This window comes from Ambystoma mexicanum, chromosome 6p (genome assembly GCF_040938575.1).
Source record: "Ambystoma mexicanum isolate Mex_15411 chromosome 6p, UKY_AmexF1_1, whole genome shotgun sequence".
In the NCBI taxonomy this organism is placed as follows: Eukaryota; Metazoa; Chordata; class Amphibia; order Caudata; family Ambystomatidae; genus Ambystoma; species Ambystoma mexicanum.
In genome coordinates this window covers 1,218,613,068-1,218,628,896 of record NC_090935.1, presented here as the reverse complement: position 1 = coordinate 1,218,628,896, position 15,829 = coordinate 1,218,613,068, and the positions used below count along the sequence as shown (strand labels likewise).

Below are 15,829 nucleotides of genomic sequence, written 5' to 3'. Positions count from 1 at the left end.
CATCATGAGTTGGGCGGTATCCTGGCGGTATTACCTCTAGGATACCATCCCCGCTAATAGCGTTACCACCACCCGGTCTGGCGCTTTTAGAGCCGGATCAAGGGTTGGCCGGTAATTGGTATTCCCCATTGGGTCCACTGGACCCAATGGGGCATTTTTGGCGCAATTAGCACGTGCTAATAGCGCCAGAAAATTGGCATTTTTCCAGCGCATTTACCCCGAGCATGGAGCTGGGGGTAAATGATGCCAGACTCATGTTAGGCGGACCCTTAAATGCAGCAGTAATAGTGTTACCACCGCATTTAAGGGCTATCATCCAGACTTTGCCATCTGCGCTCTCCACAACCTACCCAGATCCTCCCCCACCTTTTCTCCACCAGCAAAATGCTGATTGGCTCTCCATGCACAATCACTCCCTTTTCAAATTGTTATGCGCTTCAGTACCTCCCTGATGGTATCTTTGTTTACTCACCATCTCGTTCCCTCCAAACATCCTCTGCACTCAACCTAACTGTGTACCATGCCCCCCGTGCCTCATCTTGCTTTAGCTCCCCCCCCCATAATCCATAGGTCTGTCACTCCCAGGGGATGTAGGGGGCTTATCCTTTTTCAGAATGACTGAGATAATTGCATGACGAGTTGACTGAGCGAGAGTTCCTAGATCTCTCAAGGCCTTGTACATGCCTCTGGTTCACTTAAACACACTGGGCCTCATTACGACCCTGGCGGAAATCGTGGCGCAAAATGCACCATGGAGCACGGCGGAAAGCTGCCGATAGCGCCATGGGGGTTGGCGGATTTACCGCCCCATTCCGACCTTGGCGGGGCGGTAAATCCCCATTCCCCATTTTACCCTTCCCCATTCCCATTTTTGCCCCATAGGGTATAATGGGAGTGGGGAAGGCGTTAATTACGCCACCGTAAAATACGGTGGCGTAATTAACAACAAGGTCCCGTAGCGCCATGGATTTCTCCGCCCGGAAAAACCAGGCGGAAAACGCTCCATGGCGCTACGGGAACTCGTAGTAGGGCGGACGGGTCCGCCGCGAATACCGCTGGCGTAAACCCACTCCGCCAGGGTCGTAATGAGGCCCACTGTCTGGGATTATTCGATAACATTCCATAGGGAGACCGTCAGACCCAGGGCATTTCCCTGTGTTTAGGCTGTATACTGATTTTTCAACTCATCACATGAAAGCTAGTCATCTAAACGTGCCTTCTCCTGTTCAGTGAACTCTGGCAATGACAGGCGGCTTAAAATACCAGATGCTCCATTTGTTGTTTCTCAATCCGAAAAATACAGGTTTTGGTAAAAAGATTGAAACTCCTCATTAATCTCTTTAGGGGTCAAATGTCTGACCGCCTGGGACCTTCGTTATTGCTGCAATCACTCTATCATTCTCCAGAAGGGAGAAGCGGTGTGCAAGTAGCCTGTCACATATTTCTTCTCCCTCGTAATAGGCGCACCTGGTTCGGAACAGAGAGTATTCAGCTTTCTCAGAAAGCATTTCATTCAGATCATATTTCACCTGTCGCAATGAGCTTTTCTTGTCATCATCTGGTGATACTATGACCAAACTCTGAAGATCCTTAATCCTCAGCCCCATCGCTTTGATAGTTTCATCTTTGACTTTGCGCCTTGTGCTTCAGAGGCTCATACTGCATTTGAAGGACTTCCAACCCGTTCTTACTTCCACTTCACCATTCAAATTCGTATACAGAAAACATTAAGCCTCTTGTACAATCTTCTCCACCACTTCCCTCTCTTGCAGTATAGAAAAGTTCATCTTCCACATGGTATTCTTTTTTAAGTTAAATTGCAGAGAGCTGGTCACCTCAATTGGGGCATGATCTGAAATAGCAATACACCCTATATTGCTCTCCAAACAATGTGTAATGGCTAGGCCGACCGTCAATTTTAGTTCTTGAGTAGATGTCATGGGCCAATGAGTAAAAGCTACAATCCCTCTCAGAAGGATGTTCTAGCCGCCATACATCCACTAAATTGTGCTTAGACAACACATCCCTCATTGCCTCGCTTTGCTTATTATTAGTCCTCAATATACATGTATTACTTTGTTCTAAAAGGGGGCCAATTACCTAATTAAAATCTCCCCCCAGTAGTTTATTGTCAGACCTTCTATCCTCTAAAGTCTGATCCACGGTATTGAACACAGTCCCATCCCCAGCTGCGGGAGCATATATGTTACATACTGACATCAAGGTCCCTTGTATATGGACTGTTACTGTGATACTTCTCCTTTACTTGTCTCTTGGTCTCATTAGGAGTATGGCAGTAAGGCAACAACGGCGCCGGTATCACTACTGGCACCGTTGCTACCGTACCGCCACACTAGGACTTCTGCTCACGGGTGCCCTTGCAACCACCTGGTCTGAGCATAACATGATGGTAGCAACGGTACCGTTATAAACAGTACCGCTGCTACCATTCTCCCCATTCCCATTGAACCCTATCTGAGCTCAAATGGGAATGGGGACGTACCAGCTCCGGCACCCGTGCAAGGGGAATTACCGGGTCTGCCCAGGTTGGAATGGCCCGGTGATTCCCGTTTCGTGGGTGCCAGAGCCGGATGCGAGTTTGGGGGTAGCCTTGCCGGTAAAACCGGTAAAGCTACCTCCAACCTCGTAATGAGGCCCTGATGTCATAGCACATCTATGGGCATGTTCTCACATATCATAATCACCACCACTCTCGAACTTGAGTTAAAGGAGGACCCATACACCTGCCTAACCCAACTCCTTTGAAGCTTAGCAGTTTCCATCTCCAAGAGATTATTCTCCTGCAATAAAGCAATATCTGCTTTGAGGCTATTTAAATGGTTAACAAAATCTTCTTCATCTTGATAGGCTATTTAATTCCATTTACGTTCCAAGAGATGATGCGAACATTCTGTTTTGCACTACACATATTGTCAAATGCAACGTAAACTGTGCTGTATCCCGTATGAGGATAGACAATCCTACACACAAATAGGAATATATAGAGAAAAGAAAAATAAAGGTTGAGAAGAAGGATCATCAAAAACCCACTTGTGGCAATGCCAACCACGACCAGAAACTGCCTGATCACCAACATGGACCTCCACTCCCCCTCATTATACTCAATATTGCAAATCATCGGTAAATAAACCAAATTACCTGAACAGCAGACACCAGAATACCTACATATCACAGAAAATAAATAGAATAGTAACCCACGTTTGGCAATAAATAAACATCATATCCCTTCACCCCCCTCTTCTGCCCAAACAAAACCCTCCACCTCCTCATGTATTATATAGCTTCACTGTGTGCCATACCCACTCATACCATCATGACAACCCGTGTGTTGGTGTTGGCATGCACCTATAGATATGGGCAAACAAAAGGGACCAATCTGTACATATACAAGCTAATACATAGCTCAGAAATGTAAACAAAGTCACTGGCAGTACAAAACAGGTCTCTAGTAAAAACCTTATTTGAATGGAATGCACAAAACAGAATGTTGTCCCAGCATTCTACCACCCCTAAGCCAATGAATAAGTCAGTCACGCTCAAATATAGTTATGATATGATATGATATGATATGCATTTATAACGCGCCCATACACAAGTGTTTCAGGGCGCGACGAGGCAAGGGAGGGGAAAACAGTGGGAAACAGACAGCGATCCTACTAGGCCAGGTGACATTCAGATCGCGCAAGTGCATGGGTAGGGAGAAAGGGCAAGTGCCTGGGGGAAGGGAGAGGGGGAAAGTGCAGTGCAAGGGATGCAAAGAATAAATAAGATAATAAAAGCAGCCAGATGGTGGCAAGTGCAGGGTAAGTGCAGAATAAGTGCTAGTAGGGGACTGTAGGGATACAGAAAACAGTCCCCAGGTGCGATCGGTTGCCTGGGTGGCATGGCAAGTGGGCAAAAAGCGGGGCCTGGCCTGGACCCAAGATCAGAAAGATCAGTTCGTTTTTTGTCCCCTGAGAAACGTTGTCAAACAGGGACTTGCCTGCAGCATGTATGGCTAAGCATTCAATAATCCACTCTGTTGTAACATAACTCAGCATGGCCAATATAACAGCTATACAATTGGCATTTGTGTAAAAGAAACAGCAAACTGGTCAGATCACAGGAATCCAACCTCAACCACTTACCCCTACCGAGCACCCCTCGTGCCGCCGATGGTAAATGGAGGGCCAGCCGGAGAGTAAAAGATAGATGTGACACCTTAAGCACATCCGACGCAGCCTGAAGATGGCTTGTATATGAGGAAAAGGCCTGATATTGACTGCCTCAAGCGCAATATGTAGCTCAGCTCGCCGTGGCACGTCGGAGGATACGCAACAAACCAAAAACGGAAATTGTATCACATTTGAAGGACCGGGGGATGGGCAATTTATCACTCTACGATCCACACAGAGGGTGGGTATTTATTGCACTTAGATCCTATGTGAAATTAAGAAATTAAGCACTGGTCTTTGTACCTAGATGGAACCCATTGGGTAGACAATGTTGAATGCATAACTCACCCATGTATTCCTTTCACACTGCACACCTTCAGAACTTAGTCAAAGGCATGGCCTCACTCCCACACACATCTGCACTCACATATAACTCAAACACTGTCGCACAACACCCCTGCCATAAGAATGCAACTACCTTTCATGAGAGAAAATGTGAACTGTAGCTACTCACATAACTATATATCCTTTTATAACACTCTCATGCTCAGCTCCTAGTGTACCCCCTTCCACCGATCCACATGTGATTCGGACATGGGTGACTTGCAGGGTCTTGGCCACCCTCTCAAAACTTTAATGGGCAAAATGCACACACGCATAATAGCGCCTCCCAATTTTCCCATACTTTGGACTATGCCCCCCCCCCCCCGCCCCCCCGAGGGCATTCAACCACCAGCGCGTTGGGACCATAATTATGATGAAAGGCACTACACAAATGACTAAAATGAATGAATGAATGAATGAATGAATGAATGAATGAATGAATGAATGAACAAAGTTAACTGTTAACTGCAGCAAGGCGGTGGCACCGTTTTAACTCCATTATAATGGATGAAGCATGAAAGTAATAAAAATACAAGTGAAGAAAATAACCAGATAAACATTGATAAATCAGTGGGCGATTAGACACCATGTTCCACTTCTAGGTTCTTGATACCTTCAGCTCCATTTGAACATCCCTGCAGGTATTTCAGCATGATGAAAGCCTCCAAAGCATCCTCAGTGGCCCTCATGCCATCCGGCAAAAGCAATTTCATTATTGACAAATTTGTTGGGATGACCTTGACATGTTTTTCTTTGGCTAAAGCTTTGGCTTCCCTGAAGGTGTTCCTTTTTTCTATTACTTGCTTAGGTTAGTGAGGGTACATGGAAAATGGCTTGGCACCATACATCACATGACATTTCTCCCTTGCAGCTTGTAAAATCCGTTCCCTAATACAAACTTTCGTGAGGACCGTTGCGATTTGCCCAATACAGGTTTTCCCACTCTGTAAATCCACCACAGAAGAGGACAAAAATCCTGCCCCATACAACTCTGTAACCACTTTAACAATGTAAACCACAATACCAGAATTACCATCCTTGTTCATCAAGTCCCGTCAGTCGCAGGTTATGGCAGTGGGTCTTCAGTTCCAAGTCCATGGCTTTATTTCTCAATCTTGACAGCTCAGCTTTCAAATCATTGTATGCTCTAAAGCTGCCGTGATTTTAGATCCCAAACTTCCAGTCTCATTTTCAATTTTAGTAATCCAGCCTTCCAAATGGTTGATCTTCTGAGAGAGATCTAATAAGGTAGATTTCACATCTCCAACATCCTGAACCACCTTCAGCAATAGTGTATACATGTCCTGCAGACCTGGTACCTCCCCCATTTCTGCAGAGACTTGCTTGGACTTTTTGGGGGTTGGATTCTCTGCTGTGTGAATCCTCTTTTTAGCATTCATTATCCTTGAATAGATCCTTAAGAACGGAGTGCAGGAGCTGCTGGCTGAGGCTGCTGCTCTGTCGACTGGCATTGCAGAATCCTGTGTTTTCCTTCCCTTATTGTGTTCTTCTACTACTCTTTGCACCCGGATCATGTACCCAGCTCCAGCTTTTCTTGCCAAGCCTTGACTAGCTCCACCTCCTCAAGCTTTTCCCACCAAACAGTGACTGCTTAAGGGCTTGTTTTTCTTCCTACAATTTCAGCGTTCTTCCAAGAGGTTCAGAGTAGTGCCCCTGGTCACGTGGCTAGCTCTGCCTACTCCAGCTTTTCACACCAAACAGTGACTAGCACCACCTCTTCCAGCTTTTCAAGTCAAATAGGGACTAACCAAAGGCCTGTTTATTTTCCTTCTTTTGCAGTTTTCTTTCACCAGATTCAGAGGACTGGCCCTGATCATGTGTCAAGCTCCACCTTCTCCAGCCCACCGGTCAATCAGGTGCTCCAAGCCCTGGGCGTCCTCATCAGTGTCATCCTGAGCTAAGGACGAAGACAAGGACATTGCCTGTTGTGCTTGTTTGGGTCTGGACAGGGCCAGGGACCAGTGTCACTGATTCTGCAATGTCCGGCTGACGTTACAATGTGACTCCTACACTCAGAGTCCATTCCCACATTCATGAGTACACAAGCTCACAAACGCTTGCTGCACCAACACACTGCAAATCCTGTCAATCTTACCTATATCTCCATTGTTATCAGGCTATCTCTACCACCCCACCTCTGTCCTGCAAAACTACTGCAAAATCAACTGTCCTTGACACTGCCGACATTGCTGTTCTCATCACCAAGCAGAAACGCAATGCCATTTTTATCACATAAACATGGCTCTCCTTCATATCTACTCACATCTTTGATGTCCTCATCCCACCCAGGAATATCATCCAACATGATGAATGTACAGGGAAGATAGAGGGATATGTGGCACTTATCCACACATAAGACTGGACCTCTAGCATGCTCAGCCAAACATCCTTAGAACTTCTCTCATGCCTGCCACCTTCCACTATAACATAAAAAAGACTGCCACATTTCATATGATCTACCACCAATGTCACAAGTGTGGGTCAATATTCAATGAGATTTTCGACCACATCACCACAGCATCAATCACAAAATGTACAAATATCTTCCTTAGTAACTTCCATCTGCCAGAAACCCAAGCTACTAAAAGTACAAGGGATGCTCTCCTCCACCTCATGGTTTCCATGAACATAAAACAGCATGTACTAAACCTCCCCTACATCTAAGGAAATGTACTCAGTATTGTCTTCTCAGCATCTCCCCAATGCAAGGTTTTAGGCCTATCCTACTTGACTAGATGGACCATGGTACCATCCCTTCCTCCTTACGCATACCCTCAAATCCAACAAGGGACAGGGTAAGCCCACCATGTTCTCAAGTTACTCCTTTAAGGACTTCCACTCATAAGCCCTAGAACACAAACTATCAACTCAACCAAACCAACCACTCCCAATGCACTCTCATCAACTCTCAGACAAACAATAATGGAACTGATTGACACACATGCACTACATCTCTCATCAGTGTTAAACCCTCTGCCCCTTGTACCCAGAAAAACTAACAATAAGCACATCATCAGGTCACTTGAAATATCCAGGCCTAAAACAGAGAGAAATGAAAATCTTATCAAGGCCTCAAGCAGTGTATGCCAATTTCTCATTATAGAAGCAAAAAAGACATATTACTCATGAACTATCTTGGCAGCTGCCACAAAATCGGTCGCTCCCACAAAATCGGTCGCTCCCACTCTCAATCCCACAAACCTGGACTGGATTCACTCCCCCAGCACCAAGAATCTTGCTGAAACTTTTGTGTCACTTAAACCAACCGTATATAAAAGGTAACATCCCCCCTGCTGCCACCCGAAAGCAGATCAAGGAGACTATACTTAGCCCCTCCTTGAAATAGTAAATGCCTCACCTAAGCACTCTAAAAACAGGGTTTATCTGAACTCTCCTCCAAAAACCCACCTTAACACAGATGTTTATGAGAACTACTGACCGATCACTTGACTCACATTCATTGGGCAAGTCATTGGCAAGGCAGTTGCTAACCAACTCTATGATCACATTAACCAACAGGGCCTATTCCACAATTAACAATCTGTGTTCAGACAAAAATGTAGCACTAAAGCACTCACCATTCAGATCACAGACGACGCTCTTCAAATCATGCACAAAAGAGGCCCATGCCTCTTAGTCCTCCTGAACCTTTCTGTCACACTCGACATGGGTGACATTCTCCCGCTGACCAGCCTACTTACGAACCGAATGGGCTCAGTTCTCAACTGGTTCACATCTTACCTCTCAGACAGGCAACAAGTGATCCAGATGGGCAACTTCCGGTCAGGCCACCACCCAGTCACCTGTGGAGTCCCACAAGGTGCAAGACTCTCCCCAGTGACCTTTTAATCTCTAGATGGAGGCATTGGGATCACTTCTAAATGACCCTGACTTGTCACTCCACCAACGCATGTATAATACACAATCATCCCTAAAAGTCAGTGATACCTGGGACCCCTCATGTTTCATGAATTGCCTCGCCTTCTTGGAATTATGGATGACAATCACATACCTCAATCTTAATCCCACAAAGATGGAATTCGCCTTACTTGGTCACCCATCTAAGATGGTTACCATTCAAGGATGTCTAAATGATACGCACTTTAACAGCTTCACACTTCATTCGGCTGGGCTCGACTGCCAAATCACTCACTATTGACAACACTCTCCTTCTGTCAAGATATCAACAAAAAGGCCCAAACTGCCCGGTTCTAGCCTCCACAAAATAAAACTCGTCCTTCCTTAAAAGGACTTCAGAACCAAAGTCCAGGTTCTGGTAATGCCACACATCAATGGTGAAAATGCCCCCCACACAGGTGTTCCGGTGATGCACTTGGCACTTGGGCCCACTTAGGGCTGACCTAAGGGAGCTGTACTGGTTTCCCATCCCAGCCATAATTCTCTTCATGACGGCTGCCTTCATTAATTAAAAGGCAGCCACAACTCACGTACCTGCTTACCCAGCTGCAAAAAACTGTATCTCAGGTGAATCGCATTCCTCCAGTAGCCAAGCCATTGCTAGGCTCAAGACTATGCTGGCATGAAAGGGAACAAACAGAAGACAGGGATTCTCCTACTACACCCCTGCCGTCTGGAACACCATCTTGGTGACAATCTGGACTGCCCCAATGCTCTTGCATTTCAGGAAGGGACTTAACACCTTACTCTTCAGTCAATACTTAGGCTCCTTGTGTTCTAACATCCCATCCCACCCACATGGTCAAAACATCCCATGCCACCCGCTCCTTACCTTATATGTTACTCTCAATGACAGGTACAGCTCGCTGTTGCTGCCTAGGTTTTTGCTATATAAAACCCAAATACAAATATAAAATGTGAATGCTACTTTTGATCATCACAAGTACAGTACAGTACTTTTTCTGAATGCAGTACCTTTATCAACCCATAGTGGTTTTTAATCAACATTAATACAAATCAATTTATTTCACAAAGAATGGTTCAGTACCAATTCACGGAGCGCTGAAAAAACTTTGTTGACCCACACAAATGTGCCAAAGTGTAGCAGACATGGCGCCTGAACATGCCGACCACAGAGAACTGGTAATGACAATGAGGTTAAGCCTTGCATTTTAAAAGTGGGATCCAAGCCCCTTATCCCGTAAAAATCTAAATTAGAGCATGTATTGCTTTCATTTTAAACCTCCCTGTAGCCAATCAGATGCTTGGAATGGAATCTTCCTCTGATATAGACCTCATTCCAAACTTCTGATTTGAGGAGCAGCCTGACAGGCAGCACATAAACAAGTATCTTCAGCCGTTTAAAAGCAAAAAGGCGTGTGCACAATTCAATTTCTCAAATTTACAAAGAGCAAATGAAACACAAAATGTGTTAACTTTATTGTTACTAGTTCCATGTCAATTAAATTAACATTACAAGTTACTTGTGTATGCAGGTGTAGACTGGCCTATAGGGAACTCTGGAGATTTACCGGCAGGCATCTACACCCTGGGCCTCTTTTTTGTGGTATTTCCAAATTTCCCCATAGGAAAAGTGTTGGGCTTGCTAAACATGTGTGATATAGGGCCACTTGAACATTATTTCCAAGGCATTTTTTGGTTCCCAGTCCACCCCTTTGTGAATGCTCATTTTTTTTTACAACAAAAACAGTTGCAGAACTCTGGGTGCAAATAACCGCAAATACCCAAGAAAGATAATGACCCTTCCCCAACTTAGAGCCCTCAGCAAACGTGTCAGCTGTTAATTATCCCACAATAATGACCCCTCCATTGGTATACAAGGTTTAATTATATATCTGAAATTGGAACAGGCACACACTACCAATGATATGTTTCTAAAATATTTTGGGGAGAATGAAAAGGTTTACACGTGGGAAAAGTTCATGAATAAACAGCAATGCCACAGAATGCGAATGTTTAATGAATGTATCAGCAATTGGATCAGAAGTTTGAGATAATAAGGTGGATACGGCAGCGTACTGCTGTGAGTCACGCGTAGAACTAACCACAGCAATGTCAATATCGCATGCATACACATGGCTGCGATATTTACACAGAATGGGACCAAGAGCGGGATGCTATTGGCCCTAGTAACTCATTGTTTCAAGCTAAAACCCATATCCCGTGGTTTCACCGACGGAAATCATTTCTTAGTAATGTACTTCAAAATGATTACTTCGAAAATACTTTTCAAAAATATATGGAGTTGTGGTTTTAGGAGTAAAACGGGGGTGAGAAGGGGGTTCGGTAGGGGTAGTCGTGAAGGGGAAGGGTGAGTATGGGGATCGGGGGGGGGGGCCCTAATCTAAAAGAAAAAAAAATCGAAGTAAAATTTTGCATTAATCGCTTCGAAGTAAATTACTTCGAAGTGATTTCTGTCGGTGAAATGACATTGAAAAAAGTAGAACTTCAAGACTTCCAAATCCATGTTTGAGTACCTTACACACTATTGGGGCTGGCTTTGGGAGTTTGGGGGGCGGGGGGGCGCTATATACTGAGAACCACCTACGTGTTAAGCAGCCCTCTCCATGCAGCATTGATTGTGTGCTTGTTTATGTGTAAACCATGCATGCTTTGGATGGTCTCGAGTTTCCATTCATACCTTAACATGCAAATAATCCTCAATACCCGCCTGCCGTGTCCATGCCTTAGTGGGGGGCATTTCCAAACATTCCCAAAACATGTGAATTCTATAGGAACCCACACCATCTCCGTCTGCATCAGAATCAGTCAGTGCTGCAGTCGTATTTGTCTCAGAGAGTGGGGGAGGCGAAATAGGTCTTTCTGCCATGCTTAAAACGCTTTACGCACGCTATTCATGTGCCAGACCCACTCACCCTCCACCGCCATGAAAGGACCAATTATATCCCTGACCTGATTGGTTCTGTATCACTATTTTCAAATACTGTTTTATCACATACCCGCGGGAAGGCAACTCTGAGGAAACTCCTTTGCTGGTCTCTTCTCTGTAGCAGCTGAAAGTGGCCTTTGCAGGACCTGAGATCTGTAATATGCAAACATAAAAAGGCATACAATGTTAATTGCGTCATTTCCTCTTATCGGCTGTTCAGTGTGATGCTTAACAAGGACCCTATAAAGCAGCTGGGGGCTGTGGACGTCCCTGATAAATGTAATCACACACATGCATCAGCACAGCAGCCTCAATCATCTGTTTGTATGAAAGTCATATCTCAAAGCGCAGAGCTGACACTGTTATTGATGCTGGATATGGCATGTTCATTTATAGTGCAGATATTATTGTGTGCCTAACAGTGTTAATGGGCAAGGGCCTGTTGCTATCTGCTCTAGCATGGGGACATTCATAGCTCATAACACGCCACTCATTTGAAATTGTCCTCTTGATTCAAAAGGGACATGTGCTTGCTCCTCTGGTCATCACCCGTTCCACAATTAGTGGAATCTCCCTTGCTCTTCAATTGGGTTTCAAATGATTGAAGTCTCAGGTAAAACCCAATGCAAACAAGGGGGTCTACTCTGCAGAATTTCGATATGACGGAAGATGCCAGATGAGGGCCTGTAGCTGTTGTCTGATGGTAGATGGGTCATACCAGTTGGCAGAAAGAAGAGTGTCCGATGGTGAATGCCTCAGTTTGGTTACTATGGTAATCCTCTGCTTTCATGCAATGGGTCTTGTCCTCTTCTACTAACATCCTTATTTACCTCAGATTATTACAGCCAATCAGAGTATGTTTATCATGCTAATTAAACTAGTGCTATCTGAGCCCTGAGCTGATGCCACATTTTTAGACTGAGACCCGAAGCCTCTGTGACCTGTGATTGGTCTCAGACCAGACGTAGCACAAGAACAGGGCTAGTCATTTGGCAGGCTCTCACTGGATCCAAGATCCAGCCAGAGTCAGCTGCCCCAAACCCCTGCTCTGGGCGGGAAGAAGGAAAAAAAAAGCGCACACGAGCAAACTGTAACTTCCTCTGGTGACCCCATGCAAGAGGTCACAAGAGGAAGTTACAGTCCTCAGCCACGACCCAGTTTATTTATTTATGCAATGTTTTTCGGATATATGGACCCGGATTAATTTATTTATGCAATGTTTGTTCCATACTTGTAGCTGACAAACATTGCATAAATAAATAAATATACAGGTATCCAACAAACATTGCATACATAAATACCCCTATTAACATCACACACGATGCAGCCACCCAACTGTTTTCAGAGGGGAGCTGCAGGAGCTGTGCTGAGTGTGGTTCAAGCAAAGGAAAACTTTGCTTATGGCGAACAAAAATCACCATGTTTGAATAGTAGCCAAAGGGAAGTTTTTTAAAAAATAAAAAGGAATGCACATTGTGTATTTTAAAGAATATTTACTCAGCAACACTGGTGAAAACTATTATCCGCATAGTGAAGTAACTCATCACCAGTGCCATGGAAATGGTTTAAAGTGGAATTGATATATAGTTGGGAAAAGAAGCACCATGAAAGAAATAGTGCCGTTTTAAACTATTATTTTGAACATTTCCTTTGATCGGAGGTCAACTGCGAGCTCCGCCCCCCTTAACCCTACCTCCTCGGGCCCCTCCCCCCAAACACCGCCCCCACCGCGGCCCTTGTGGGATCCCCCACCAATTTATTTCAATTTCCACCACTGAACAAGAACTCGGGTTCTGCTGTCCATTAAAATGTGGAACCTGTATGCAGTTTGACCCACATTTCCAAAGGCATCTTCACCAGGCAGCATGGTGCCAACTCAACCACAAAACCCACACCTTGCTTCATAACTTTATCAATTTTAGCCCGCACCCTGGTTACTTTGATAAACTGTCTTTTGCATGTTACTGGCATGACATGAATGTGACCATGGCGAGTGCTGCCTAAACACAGTGCATTCAATGTTGAGACACTCCATCTTCCTACTGGTCCCTTTCCAGTTGCTCCTTGCTCTCAGCAATGATTAGACCTATAAATACATTCAGAACTTTGGGGAAGGTCCAGTGGAATAGTCCCCAAGGCATTCCACCACCCCCACTGTTCCACTTCACTGGTGTTTTACGTCCTCATCACATGCATGCAGGAACTCCTCATGAAATGTATTGTAGGCCAGGAGATACCCGGACGAAAGACACACAAAAACAATTGCAATTGTGTGACAACTGCCCACCCGGAAGAGGCGGGCCCTTTTATTTTGGGCCATACATCACACCCCCTCCCCTAAGTTACAACACGTGGGGGCAGAGAGTATCAAATCCCTTGCCAACATCAAAGTGAACAAAATCGTACAAACAACATTGACTGGGTTTCAGTAGTTTGTCGGATTAGTTTCTGCCCACCCTTTGTCTAGACCCTCCTTATCAATCATTTTCAATCATAAAAATATCCAGCCTGGCTGGCATCCTCTTGTGTTCTCTTCAGGGATATCTCCTCACCTGGCAGCTATCGTCTTCCTCACATCTCACCTCCAGATCTTCTTGTCCTGTATTATCCTGACCCATGACGTTAGGCAGGTGATATTCACCACCTCCGTTAGCCTGGTCATTATGCTCTTCCTCATCCTCACTCCTGCTGAGCTCTGGGGTTGACCTTGGTATCGCCTTATTAAACCAATTGGAATTACGGGTCAACTCTTCACCTTCCCTCCTGGCTGTGATTATAGACCCTTTCTTTTTTGTGATCCTCGACAGGGCCATTTTGTGAGGGAGATCCAACTTCTGGGTGATCTTCATGTTACACAGCAGTGCGGTATCCCCACCTGCACTAGGGATGGCACCAGATGCCTGTGGCTGGATTCTCTGTTATTGTTTCTCACCGCTTTTCTCTGGCTCCACTTACATCCAGCTTCTCACTTCTCTGGACCAATATTACGAAATCATCAAATGGACCTTGCGCTGTAGCAATGCCGCAGATGGAGAAATACAGCTAGACGGGTGAGGTGGAGTCCTATATGCCATCATAAATAGAGTCAGCGCTTTCTTGAGAGGTAGCCCTTCTTCCAGGGCAATCCAAAATATCACATGAACCCCTCCACATCACCATTGGCCCTGAGACAACATGGGGTAATGCGCTTGAGCTCCACATGCAGGACATCTAAGAATTCTTTAAATGCCATCCCCTGGAACGAGGGACAGTTGGGCACTGTAGTCCTGGTAACCATGTTAACAAGCTCCTCTGTCTCCAATGTATGTTCATCATCTCCCTGACCAGTAACCATGCAATGGGCCTCATTACAAGTTTGCCGGTCCGGCAAACTACGAGTTCTGCTCGCAGATGCCTTTTCGCCTGCCAGGACGGACGTGGCGGGTGGACCGGCACCCGCGAGCAGAGCATGTCGGATGCACCGGCACCATTCTGAATGATGCAGGTGCATCCAGCCTCCCCATTCCCATTGAGCCCTATAGGGCTCAAATGACAATGGGGAGCATTTTTTTACCGGTGCCCGGGAATGGCCAAATACCGGGTCCAGCAGGGCCGTAATGACCCGGTAAATGTCTGTTCCCGGGCACCAGTAAAAATCGAAGGTTTGGCGGCAGCCTGCCAGTTTTACCGGTAAGACTACTGCCGAACTTGTAATGAGGCCCAACGTCAAGAAAGGTAATCAGCAGGATTCGACAACTATGCTTCAAAATGCAGCATCACTCCAAAATCCTGTAGTTGCAGCATCCAACTCTCTAACCTCAGGGATGGACGCAGGGCCGTGCTATGCAGAATAGGCAGCAATGGTTTGTGGTCCGTGACCACGTGATGAGCCACCCAAAAACATAGGTATGAAAGTGACGGCAGCCCCACAGCACGGTCAGCGCCTCACGCTCAAGTTGCAAGTACCTTCTGTCCATACCCGTGAGAGCCTTACTGGCAAATGCAATGGGCTGTCGAACACCTTCTCCATCCACCTGTGTAAGCACTGGGCACCTTCTCCTCTCCTACCTCCCTCTCCACCTGTGATGTCCCCTAGGGTTCAATCCTCTCCCCCTGGCTCTTTAACATCTACCTTGCTCTGCTTGCAAGCCTCATCTCTTCCAACTTCCACTGTTACACAGATGACACACAGCTCTTTTTCAAACTCCTTGCCGACCCTCTTGCACTCTCCATCATCCCTGACTGCTTATCTGCCATCCAGTCCTGGTGCACCGCCAACGCTCTCTGCCTCAAAACTGAGATACTTCACATCGGGACCCCTGCTCTCTCCTTCTTCCCTTCACTCTGGCCTTCCTCTGTGGGCTCTCCCCCTGCGCCCTCTTCTGAAGCCAGAAACCTTGGAGTCATCTTAGACTCATCTCTCCCCTTCCTCCCTCACACT

The 15,829-nt window shown here is 45.8% G+C and overlaps 1 protein-coding gene across 1 annotated transcript in view; it reads right to left on the bottom strand.

Moving 5' to 3' along the window:
- The window catches only part of LOC138510328 (uncharacterized), a 746,277-nt gene that overhangs the window by 606,631 nt on the left and 123,817 nt on the right, over nucleotides 1–15,829 (bottom strand). The window contains exon 4 of the mRNA XM_069625883.1: nucleotides 11,480–11,562. Coding sequence (XP_069481984.1) covers nucleotides 11,480–11,562 — 83 coding nt within the window. The remainder of the gene's footprint in view (nucleotides 1–11,479; nucleotides 11,563–15,829) is intronic.